Below are 12,089 nucleotides of genomic sequence, written 5' to 3'. Positions count from 1 at the left end.
GTAAAATTGTGTGCTACATATAAAGTATGTCTAAATGTGCGGTAAAAAACTATGTGTAACTAAGGCCCCGTTTAGATCTAAAATTTTTTAGATTTTAGTACACTTTTGTTTGTATTTAGTAATTAGTGTCTAATTATGGACTAATTAGGTTCAAAAGTTTCGTCTCGCGATTTCTCATCCAACTGTGCAATTAGTTTTTTTCGTCTATATTTAGTACTTCATGCATGTGGCGTAAGATTCGATGTGACGGGTACTACGCAAAAAATTTTAAATCTAAACAGGGCCTTAAAAAAAGGTTAAAACAACCTACGAGTTGGAACAGAGGAAAGTGCTTGGTTTTAACTTGTGTGCGTGCATGCAAGTACATATTACAATTTGGATGGTTTTTTAACTTGTGTGCGTGCATGTAAGTAAATACTGTTACATACTGATCTGCCCTGACATGCATTATTATATATTATATATAACCAATTTTAAACAGAGGGCAGCGTAGGTAGTGTTTAGATGGCGATTTTTTTTTGCAAAACACTACTGTAGTACTTTTTATTGTTATTTAACAATTAGTATTAAATTATAGACTAATTAGATTTAAAAGATTCGTCTCGTGAATTTCGTCTAAACTGTATAATTAGTTTTATTTTTTATCTATATTTAATGATTCATACATGTATAAAGATTCGATACGATGAAAAATCTTAAAAAAATTTACAAAATTTTCTGGAACTAAACTGGACCTTAGTCATCCATATAGGATAGCAGCAGAGAAAGCACCAATTATTTATGCCCCCAGGCGGGCAGGGACAGCCACCCACGTTGCCGCTTCTTTCCCTTCCCCCCCTGTATACATATACATATATACACCTCAAACCCCTCCCTGCGAGACAGCCTCCCCTCCCCTCCCCTCCAAAAAAAAATCTCAATCGGCCTGGCCTGGGCTGCCACTGCCACTGCCACATACAGGAACAGTCGCCAGCCCCCAGTCCACCTCTCGTCTCTCCTCCTCCTCTACTTCTTTCTCTTTCTTTCTAGAGAGAGAAGGAAAAGAAGCAGAAAAAGGAGAGGACAATAAACTCGAGAGGGAGAGGCACACTGTTGTGCTGTGTGCTGCAGTAGTGAAGAAGCAGAAGCGAAGGGATCGGAGGAGGAGAGGAGAGGAAGTGGTGGTGACAGACACAAGAGAAGAAGAAGATGATGAAAAGAGATGGGGAGGATGCAGCACCAGCACAGGCGGCGACTGGAGTTTGAGCAGCAGGAGCGCAGCTGAGGCTGAGGCGCTGAGCCAAGAAAGCAGCTGCAACCGCTTCCAGTTCTCCCTGACTCTCCCAGCCCAGCCAGTCGCCCAAGCAGCAAGCACCAAAGCGATCGAGCTGCGCTCCGTCCTTGCTGGTCCCCTCGCCTCGACTACACCTCCTCTCTCTGATCCATCCACCCAATTCGCCAGCTCCGCCGCCACCCTAGCTAGCACTCACTCACTAGCAGCTAGCGACTGAAGCTGAAGGCCGGATCGATCGGAGCAGGGAGATCGAGTCGAGCAGCCGGCGGGCGGCCATGGAGGACACGCTCAAGTCGCTGTCCATGGACTACCTCAACCTGCTCATCAACGGGCAGGCCTTCAGCGACGTCACGTTCAACGTGGAGGGCCGCCTGGTGCACGCGCACCGCTGCATCCTGGCGGCGCGCAGCCTCTTCTTCCGCAAGTTCTTCTGCGGCGCCGCGGCCGCCGACCAGGCCGCCGCCGCGCCCGGCGCGCTGCTGCTGGATCACCTCAGCCCGCGCTCCCCGTCCTCCTCCTCCTCCTCCCCGCGCGGCGGTGGCGCGGGGGCCTCCGCGGCCGCAGCCGCAGCCGCCGCCGCGGCGCCGGGCGCCGTCATACCCGTCAACTCCGTCAGCTACGAGGTGTTCCTGCTGCTGCTGCAGTTCCTCTACAGCGGCCAGGTGTCCCTGGTGCCGCAGAAGGGGGAGCCCCGGCCGGGATGCGGCGAGCGCGCGTGCTGGCACACGCACTGCGCCGCCGCCGTCGACCTCGCGCTCGACACCCTCACCGCCGCACGCTCCTTCGGCGTCGAGGAGCTCGCGCTCCTCACCCAGGTAACCAATTCGAGCATCTATCTCCCTCGCTCCCCTCCCTCCCAACTGCAATTCTTGACTTTCTTGTTTCGATTTCTTCTCCATTCCCGATGCTCCTGTTCTTCTTCTTCCTCCTCCGAAGGAAAGATATATATAAATAATTATTAATTTAAAAAGAGAACGGAAAAAAAAAGCAACGACATCGATTTCTTGCTTCCAATATATTTATTTTTCGCGTCTGCTGCTCGAGGGAATTGAGGATTGTGGGGATCAAGATGGGAGTTGGAGTTGGTTATGTTGGGATTGCCGAGCATTCTGCAGCATTGATTTGATCTCTGTACCCCCTCCTGCTTCCGCTCCGCCGTCCGCCCTTTTTAAATGAAGTGAAGGATGATGAGTCGGAGCAGCAACAGGCAGGCACTCAGGCAGTGGTCGGCCATCGCCGCCGTCGCCGCCCTGCGCACGCGTGCGTACCTGTGCGCTCCTTGCTTTCTTCCCTCTCTTTGTCCATCCATCTTTCTGTCCGTTCGTCCGTCCGTCGGCCTGCGGCTGCGGCTTGCCGCGCTTTCTCCTTTCGCTCTTAGGGTTCGTTGCACGGAGATCTCTCTTTATCTTTCCGCCACTGTAGGAGAGCTGGAGAGGAGGCATCGCTCTGCCATCGTCTTCTTTTCTCTCTCTCTACCGCATCCGAAACGCCATTGCTGCCGCACTTCTCTTCTCTTTTATGGCCGCGCGCGCCCACGCACACCACTGTTGCAGCGCAAGCAGCACGGATCGATAGAGGATGGCTTTGCCTTTCCGTCGTGCAGTGCAACTGCAACTACAAGCCTGCGCGATTTGCTAGCATGCATCCTGCTGTCAGCTGGAAAGAAAGAAAAAAAAAAAAGACACCTCTTTTAGTTTTCCCCTGATTTGTGATTTGCAATTTCTGTCTAGGGTTTCGTCATGCTGGGCTGGGTCTCTCCAAGACGGCAATACCTAGTCTTAGTTGTTTAATTGCCTCTCCTCCTTTGGTTTTTCCCCCAAAACTTTGCTCCCCCAATCAGCACCATGATGCTCCCATACTGTTGCACCCCTTCTCTATATTTTATGCACAGGGCCAATCCACTCACACTCACTATATATGCTGATGCTTATCTGAGGGAGGGATTCCTCTCGTCGCGTCTCTCTTCCCTTTATATGCCATTGCCACCGCACCGCATGCTGTGTGCTCCATGCCTGTGTGCTTTTGCAATGCGCTGCTACATACCAGCAGTGAGTGACTCACACTGACAGATGAAGAATACAATTCATTCGTTCCATTGTTGTCGCGCGCGCTTGCAGAAGCAGCTGGCCGGCATGGTGGAGAAGGCGTCGATCGAGGACGTGATGAAGGTGCTCATGGCGTCGCGGAAGCAGGATCTGCACCAGCTGTGGACCACGTGCTCCCACCTCGTCGCCAAGTCCGGGCTTCCCCCGGAGGTGCTGGCCAAGCACCTCCCCATGGACGTGGTGGCCAAGATCGACGAGCTCCGCCTCAAGTCCTCGCTGTCCCGCCGCTCGCCGTTCCTCGCGCACCACCACCCGCACCATCCGGCGGCGGGCGGCATGGAGGCCTCTTCCGCGGCTGACATCGACGACCACCACAAGATCCGCCGCATGCGCCGCGCGCTCGACTCCTCCGACGTCGAGCTCGTCAAGCTCATGGTCATGGGGGAAGGGCTCAACCTGGACGAGGCGCTCGCACTGCACTATGCCGTGGAGAACTGCAGCCGGGAGGTCGTCAAGGCGCTGCTGGAGCTCGGCGCCGCCGACGTCAACCACCCCGCGGGCCCCGCCGGGAAGACGCCGCTCCACGTCGCGGCCGAGATGGTCTGCCCGGACATGGTCGCCGTGCTGCTCGACCACCACGCCGACCCCAACGTGCGCACCGTCGAGGGCATCACGCCGCTCGACATCCTCCGCACGCTCACCTCCGACTTCCTCTTCAAGGGCGCCGTGCCGGGGCTCGCGCACATCGAGCCCAACAAGCTCCGGCTCTGCCTCGAGCTCGTGCAGTCGGCGGCCATGGTCATGTCCCGCGAGGACGCGCACACGGCCGCCGCGGCGGTCAACGCCGCGCCCATGTACGGCGAGCTCTCCGGCGGCGCCGGCGGCCCCGTGTACAATGCGAGCGGCACCAGCTCGAGCATGGTGAACCTCAGCCTGGACAACAGGATGGTGTACCTGAACCTAGGGATGGACGCGCAGTTCGGCAAGATGGGCGACGGCAGCGACGACGATGACGGCGGGAGCAGAGGGCAAGGGGGCCCGTCTTCTTTGTTCTCCCCGCATGGCTACCATTGACAAGCTGGAGCGGCTGCTGCTCTACTATCTCCTTGTAAGCTTAGAACTAATTAATTACAAGTTGTTATTCATATCCACATTACAGGAGATGATGATGATGGTCAGATAATCCTTTTGCCCTCTATCTATCATCCTCGGACTCTTTTAGCAGAGACGATTAGAGAGAGAGATCATGCATGCAAAGTGATTCATCATCACAAGAGTATGGATCTTGGTGAGTTGTTGTCTACTAGTTGTAGCAGTTCTATTGGTGGGGGTGTTGTTTTGGAAATTCTAAGAGATGTTTAAGAGGTACTTAAAACTGTTTTTTGTTGGTGGTTACTGGTGATGCATACAGAAGAAAGCTTGACTTGACAGTATGTATCTTTGTCTGGACTACATATATATATTTTCCCCCTGTTTTTTTTTTCCTTTTTCTCTCAAAAAAACTCATACCATTTCATAAAATGTTCTCTCTTCTAGAGGCATGCATATCTATCCAATTTGGCTAAATTGAATTACCTTTCTTTTTTATTAGGCTGATCATGAGACTCTTAATTAGCTAGGTACCATAGTGTTTTCCTTAAAAGACTAAAATTTTAGCCAACATGCAAACAAGGAAAACTGCTAGTAAACTCAAGTTTATGTATTATCTAATTAAACTTTATTGCATATACATATTGAACCAAATTACTTTTTGCAGCTACTATATAAATATGGTCTTTTATTTGTGGGTACATGTATGTGTGTGCCCTTTTTACTGTGAATGAGTGAACATGCATGTAAAGTGAAGGAAGCTTTTTATGACAAGGGCCGGGGGAAATCCGGCCAATTGCTGCTTTCAACTGTTGACAGTGTGTTGTCTTTTATGGGGTTTATTTGCGGCCCAATTCAAATATTTTTGGTGAGTATAGATAGGGCAGCTAGCTAGAGCGCCGGGGCCGGGGGTACACACAAACACACGCATGTGGGGGATCTGAAGAGGGAGACAACGGGAATCTACCTTGAGCTGTGAATGATGGAAGCGATCGATGCCGGTCAATGGTTTAACCCCACGACCCCTCCCCGTTTGCAATCCTCGTCTCCTTCTATACATCTTAGCTTTGTTTGGCACAGCTCCAGTTCCTTAATTACTACGGTGCGCGAAAAAATCAGAGTTGGTAAAGCTAAAGAATAGTGGTTTCATTGGTTCTTATTCACTTTAGAAACCGGGATAATAAAACATCTTTTTGCTACAGTGCATAGAGGAGCGGGACCGTCTAAAGCTCCACGAAAATGAGTCTTAGGTCGTGTTTTGCATAGCTCCGCGTCCGCATGCTCCTTGCCAGAGCCGGAGGCTAGAGCTGCAAACCGTGCCTAAAAAAAGAGCTTCGCCTCCTCAAACACACAGAGAAGCTGGAGTTGCCGCCGGAGCCGAAGCGACACCAAATAGGCTCTGAACATTTTTCTTGCAACCTATAGTTGCATTTTTCTTGCCATGTATAAGTATGTGTGTGTAGTGCCTACCATACCTAGTACGCATAAGTGAGTGTATGTGAGAGAGCCGAGTATTTGGCTTGTTTTTTATGCGAATGAACATAATAAAACTACCTCAACTGCTGCAATGGGGTGAGAGGTGTGAGTAGCTGTTGTATGCTCCCCCTTCTCTCTCTGTTTTTTTTTTTTAATTTTGGGGTGCGTGGAGGGGAAAGAACTGTATGTCCCCTCTCTTGCGCCATCTCTCCTTGACGAACAGTCCGTCACTATTGCTGTAGCATTGGTTATGAGAGATCGCCAGTAATCTCTCCTCTTTCTCTCTCTCTCCGACCCCAGCTGCCCAGCTGGGTTGTCTCTCTCTCTCTCTCTAGTGTAGCTGCTAGTGCAACGCTAGCTTTCCATGAGACATGGCCTATATCTATTTTTATGGCCCAATAGTGCCTGGGCTCACACGCTGCAAGGAAACTAGTGGGTTTTGCACAGCTGTGGACAAACGGATCCCTTGTCTTGCATGTTGCATGAGTGCAACACTGAGCGTGGCTAAACACGACGCATGCACACAAACACACACACACACACACGCGTCACACCGCTGCAAGACTGCATCCGTGTTACATGTGCATGCATGCTGCATTCTAGCTATTATACATTCATGCTGATTTCCTGTGCGGCCTCTTTCTCTTATCTTTGGCTCACGCCTTTACTTTCCATTTATGTTGTGGTTTCTTTATAAAGCTCATGATCTCTCCCTCTCTCTCTCTCACTCACACACACACCGGTAAAGTTGCATGGGTGTTTGACTACCTCCTGCATCCTCCAAAAACTAACAATTTATTTAGACCAAGAGATGTTAGGTGTGCGTGCTGCGTACGTTGTATGATGCTGTACATATATTATCATAATACACTGTCCCTTGTTGTCGGTGTTTTGGGTCCGACGAGTTCCTCAACCGACTAGTGAAAATGTACTGCGTGCCCTAATCCCGGATGGTGATGCAAAGAGACACGAGGTTTATACTGGTTCAGGCAATAGATGCCCTACGTCCAGTCTGAGAGAGCGATCTTGTATTCCTTGCACCGAGGTGCTTGTAGTAGGGGTTTACAAGCTGAGCGAGAGAGGGAGCTGGTCCTTGGATGCGAAGAGTAGCGTGGGTTGCTTGAGATGTTGATCTCTTGCAGCGAGAAAGCGTGTGTGTTACAGAGCGTTGTGCGTTGCTTGCACGTGTGAGTCTCTTACATAGAAGCGGCCCTGGTCACTCCCTTTTATAGTTGAAGGGAGGCACAGGGGCGGTACATGGATTAGTTACGTGGCGTTTTGTGAGCAGATGCGGTATGTCCGAGCAGATGCGTTTTGTGAGCTCGTCACTGTGGCGGCATGGTCGGTGGAGCGACCTTGTCCTCGGTGCACTGGAACGACGCACCGGTCACGCTTGATCCTGTGCGACGTGGGAGCTCCTGTGGTGGCATGCGCGCCTTCTTCTGTTGGAGGCGTGCTGGTCACTGTATGTTTGACCGGCGCGAAGAGCCGAGGCTAGGTAGATGCGATGGCACGGGTGTGCTGACTCTGAAGATACAGGAGCTTGGCCCTATGCACGACGTGGGAGCTCCTGCGGCTTGACACAGGGCATGGCGCGTACTGTGGACGACGTGCCGGTCCCGGAGTGCTGACGACGTGCCGGTCGAGGCCCTAGTCGGTGCAGAGGCTGAACCATTGTGGGGGGGCTCAGCGGGCGTGAGCCCCAAGGCTACAGGAGCCCAGAAGCGGATAGCCGAGGCTCGGAGGGAGCAGTTGGTCTTGTGCGCTGATTCCGAGGCTACAGGGACCCGAACTTGACTTTTCACGCCGCGCTGTCCTTGGAGCAGGGGTTAGGCAGCACAGTGCAGCATGGGTGTCAGCCATGGGCACAGTGCCGAGCACAGCGGCCAGTAACCCCTGCCCCGTCCTGTCCCGGACGGCATAGCGTCGATGTGACTCCCTGTCTCGTCGGCCACTTCCGCTGTATCGTGCCGCGCGTTCGGCTGATGTCGCGGGAGTGGTTGGACGTGACGTCCTGTCAGAGAAGTCGGTCAAGGCGGTGGTGACGGGGTTGATGCCGAGCCGGCCTTGAGCGAGTCGGTAACTGAGTGCTCGTCCGAGGCCTCGTGACGCGAGGCCTCGAGCGAATCGGAGAATCGGTACCTTGTCCGAGGCCTTGTGGCGCAGGGCCTCAGGCGAGGCGGAGAATCGGTACCTCATCCGAGGCCTTGTGGCGTGGGGCCTCGGGCGAGGCGGAGAACCGGTACCTCGTCCTAGGCCTTGTGGCGCGGGGCCTCAGGCGAGTCGGAGGATCGGTACCTCGTCTGAGGCCTTGTGGTTTCATTCTGGGCCGAGCCCTGCTTCGGATGAGCCCAGATATTGTTCGAGGTGGGCCGGGTGGTCCAGTCGGGCCTCGGATAAGGTGGGGGTTCACCGGTGGTTATCTCTTGGCTTTGATATTTACATGGTCTAAGCGATTTTTTCGGTTCTTGTTTAGGGGACCCCCTTTTTATGGTACCCAACAGTAGCCCCCGAGCCTCGGGGGGAGTGTGAGCGCTCTCCCTGAGGTTTTGACGAGACTTGGCTCGCGGGAGCTCCTGGCGGGATGGTGTTTCGTACTCGAGGCTTCGGTGGGTGCGCGCAAGCGCACCCGCCGGGTGCAGCCCCTGAGGCCCTGGAAGAGTGGATTTATTCCTCTAGGGGCTTTTCTCATGTTGTGTGAGGGGTTTTATCATGTTTGCCTAGCCCCCGAAGTGCGAGTTCGGGTCGCTGGGCCTCAGTTTGATTGCAGGAAGAGCCCCCGAGCCTCTACTCAGAGTAAGAGGGCGATCAGGAGTTTCCCCATCTTTTTTGTGCGGCCCTCGCGCATCCTTTTCGTTCGGAAGGAGGGGTGTTTATCGCGTTTTGTCCGAGCCCCCGAGTGCGAGTTCGGGTCGCTGGGCCTCAGGCTTGGTTGCAGGAAGAGCCCTGAGCCTCTGCTCGGAGCAAGAGGGCGATCAGGAGTTTCCCTATCTTTTTATGCGGCTCTCGCGCATCCTTTTCGTTCTAAAGCAGGGGTGGAGTATGCCAGGCTACCCTCAGTGGGCGAGCAGTGACACCTCTGGTGAGCTGCTACCGGGTAAGTCCGAGTGGAGGCACATGCCCTATTCGATAGGGGTTGGCTAGCGGTCCAGAGACGCACTCCAAAAGTTCCAGAGGGCTTCTCTAGTGGGTTCTAGGGCCGTTCGATTGGCCCCTGGGGGCTCGGTGCCTCCCTACGGTGGGATCCCATTCAGAGACCTCCCTGTCGGTCTTGGACATGACTTAGGGCATCCCAAGCAATTGCTTGCTTGGGCCTCGGCCATGTATGGGCTCGCCCATAGTCATCCCTAACTCTGTTTGTCCTAGGGCGGCTATCGAGACCCTCAGGGGCCCAGCCTTCGAACCCCTAGACCATAACGGGCTCGGTGCCCAGTTTCTTAGTCTGAAAGGAATCGAGTGGGGGATATTTCCTTCCCATCGGCTGACGACAGTGGGTGCGCCTTTTGAGGCGGTTCCTTGGGGAGACGAAACTGGCGCCTGCCGTTGCTATGGTCAGATGCGACACAACGTCTACGGATGGGACTGTTACTATGTGCGCACGGTTAATAAGAAGGTGGACCCGTGGGTGGTTTGGTCAGATCCAGATTAACTACGCTAGATCTGAGGGAAACTTCCCCGGTTTCATTACCCGTCCATTTCGCCCTCTTCCCTCCCTCATAAATACGTGATGAACCGTGCCCTGCCCCTCCTTACCTTTTCCACCTGCGTCCGCCCATTCTGCCCTCGAGCAGTTGCTAAGAACAGAGGAAGAGAGCGCTAGGGAGAAGAAGGAAGAAGGGGGAGGAAAGGAGAGAGAGAGAGAGAGAGGGATAGCGAGAGCACGCCTTACCACTGTAGCCACATTCTCCACCGCACCCATGGCCGGCAGTGCTGTTGTCCTCCAGGCGGATCCTTGGGGTTCGTTCGACGTGTCCACGGCGACGCTGCAGTCACTCATCGACGACGGTCTCCTCCGCCTGGTCACCGACCCCAACAGACCAGAGTGGATTGCTTTGGGGAATGAGCCGGAGCTGAGGCCACGCGATGGCTACATCGTGAGCTTCGTGACCTTCCACGAGCGCGGCCTCGGCTTGCCGGTGGACCGGTTCATGCGGGCGCTCCCGTATTATTACGGCGTGGAGCTCCACAACTTCAACCCCAACTCCATCGCACAAGCGACCATCTTCGTTGTCGTCTGCGAGGGGTACCTGGGCATCGCTCCCCCCACTAGGAGCTTGTGGCTCCACTTCTTTCGGGCGGGGCTCAACACCAAGCCGGATGGGCACGACGGGCACGCAGAAGGCGTTGAGAGCCGGTGGCTGCACTCTCCAAGTGCGCTAAGATAGGCAGCCCTTCTACATCCCAGCCCAGCTCACGTCGTCCAACCATCGCTGGTACAACAGCTGGTTCTACCTCCGCAATGATGACGGCGGGCTTCCCTCCTATACTGGGCAGGGTTGTGGAGGGCCAGCCGGAGAGGTGGAGGTTTGGCGTCCCGTTGGCTGATCAGCCCAAGCTGCAGCCGCTCCTGAAGGCACTGGAGAGGCTGCGCAATCGCGGCCTTACGGTGGTCGTGGTTGTGGCGGCCTTCCACCGTCGGAGGGTGCTGCCACTGATGGCTCGGCGGCAACACCTGTTTGAGATGACACCGGGTGAGCCGATCGACGGCATCTGGTTGTCCGCCGTCGCCCTTTCCGACGAGGAGTTTCTACGTCGGGTGAGAGAGACGGTGGAGGGGCGGCAGAGGAGCGGTGATTTGACCCTGTTCTTGATGCGCCCATTGTGGGGGTACATCTCACTAGTGAGTCACGCGTCGCTGTGGCCCCCGAGGCCTCCTTGCTCCTTACGTTTTCAATTTGTTCCCTTATTTGCGTTTGCCGTTCCTGCAGGGGATGAGGGATGTGCGAGCCTCCCCGCCGCCTGTTCCCGAGGACGCAGAGCGACGAGCGGAGAATAGGGCGCACACCGAGGCATACAAGGAGCGGAAGGACGCCTGAGGAGGCAAGGCCCAAGAGGAAGAGCCTCGAGCGCGATGAGCTGGAGAAACATCGCCGGCAACAGAGGCACGATGGTCTCCTGGAGGAGCCGTCTCCATCATCGTCGTCGATGGATTCTTCGAGCGATGACGACAAGAGCGAGGCGGGGTGGGGTCCCCTGGACCATCTCCCTGACATTAGAGAGACGACGCCCGGGGCCTCGGCGAGCGGCCTGGCATCTCCAAGGAGGAGGATGAGAGGGTGCCTCGGGGCTGGCGATCACCTGCCCTGGGGCCGAGGCCGACACGCCTGAGACACGGGCATCAGAGGAAGCGCGCCATCAGTCCAATGGGCTCGACGATGGAGGTGGAGCGAGCGACGGTGGGGGTGACCCAACTGACTCCGCAGAGGGCCGAGGAGGCGTTGGAGTCCGGCGAGGGCCGGCCGTTACCAGGCGGACACGGGGGCCGTGCCACCACCGCCGCCATTGCTGAGGATGAGGGACGTGGTGCGGAAGCTATTATGCCCCCGTTCGAGGTAAGTGTTTTGTCAGTGGAGTTTCCAGCATCTCCCACTCATTCTTTGGTCGTATGCTGACCTCGTGAGTGTTTTGTCTTCAGCCGGAAGCGTCAGGCGGAAGGGCCCGCCATGGCGCCACGTAAGGCGCTCAAGGTGAGCACCAGCTCCACCGCTCGATGGGTGGTGGACGCATAGGCCGCCCTGCGACGTGGCGTGGTGTCAGCCAGGGCCAACCCGAAGGAGCCGGTCGCCCAAGGAGAGGCTACCAAGGCGGCCATAAAGCAAGCGGGGGAGGAGACAGCCTACCCCCCGCGAGGTCGGGTCCCTCGAGTCAGGTGAAGCTAAGGCACCTTCAGTCACTGAGGCCACCGAGGGCGAGGCCGAGGTCGAGGCCCCTAGGACCTCTGAGGTCGAGGTGGCGGAGGCTAGAGCTCCTGGGACCACCGAGGCCGAGGTGGCGGAGGCCGGCTTGGGCGCAGTGAAGCCGGCAGCCTAGGATACAGAGACAGAGGCGGGGCAAGCTTTGATACCGCCCCCGGTCCAAGACCCACCACCGTCGCAGGAGAGCGCCCGGGAGGTGGAGGTTCATTCAATCTCCTTCGACGATACTTCCCGGGGGAAAGAGGTGGCGGACGCTGAGGTAGCCAGCACCGCGGAGCAGCCAGCTCTGAC

The 12,089-nt window shown here is 55.4% G+C and overlaps 1 protein-coding gene across 3 annotated transcripts; it reads left to right on the top strand.

Annotated features, from left to right (window-relative positions):
• The first annotated feature begins 911 nt into the window (after positions 1–911).
• Positions 912–5,624, top strand: LOC136454005 (BTB/POZ domain and ankyrin repeat-containing protein NPR5-like). Of its 3 annotated transcripts, XM_066454554.1 has the most exons (3): positions 912–2,088; positions 3,391–4,426; positions 5,610–5,624. In XM_066454554.1, the coding sequence occupies exons 1-2, from the start codon at positions 1,549–1,551 to the stop codon at positions 4,390–4,392; spliced, it is 1,542 nt and encodes a 513-aa protein (XP_066310651.1). In that variant the 5' UTR covers positions 912–1,548; the 3' UTR covers positions 4,393–4,426; positions 5,610–5,624. The 3 variants fall into 3 exon arrangements, with proteins under 3 accessions (XP_066310651.1, XP_066310652.1, XP_066310650.1); XM_066454555.1 differs by lacking the exon at positions 5,610–5,624 and having other exon boundaries at positions 3,397–4,780; XM_066454553.1 differs by lacking the exon at positions 5,610–5,624 and having other exon boundaries at positions 3,391–4,780.
• Positions 5,625–12,089: the final 6,465 nt, after the last annotated feature.

The sequence above is a fragment of the Miscanthus floridulus genome, chromosome 5, assembly GCF_019320115.1.
Source record: "Miscanthus floridulus cultivar M001 chromosome 5, ASM1932011v1, whole genome shotgun sequence".
NCBI lineage: Eukaryota > Viridiplantae > Streptophyta > Magnoliopsida > Poales > Poaceae > Miscanthus > Miscanthus floridulus.
This window is presented reverse-complemented; position numbering and strand designations above follow the sequence as displayed.

Excerpts from the sequence above, each read along its gene's own strand:
- LOC136454005 (XM_066454554.1), top strand. The coding sequence starts at position 1,549 with ATGGAGGACACGCTCAAGTCGCTGTCCATGGACTACCTCAACCTGCTC. Across the intron at positions 2,089-3,390 it reads AGCTCGCGCTCCTCACCCAG|AAGCAGCTGGCCGGCATGGT; the intron begins GTAACCAATTCG and ends GCGCGCTTGCAG.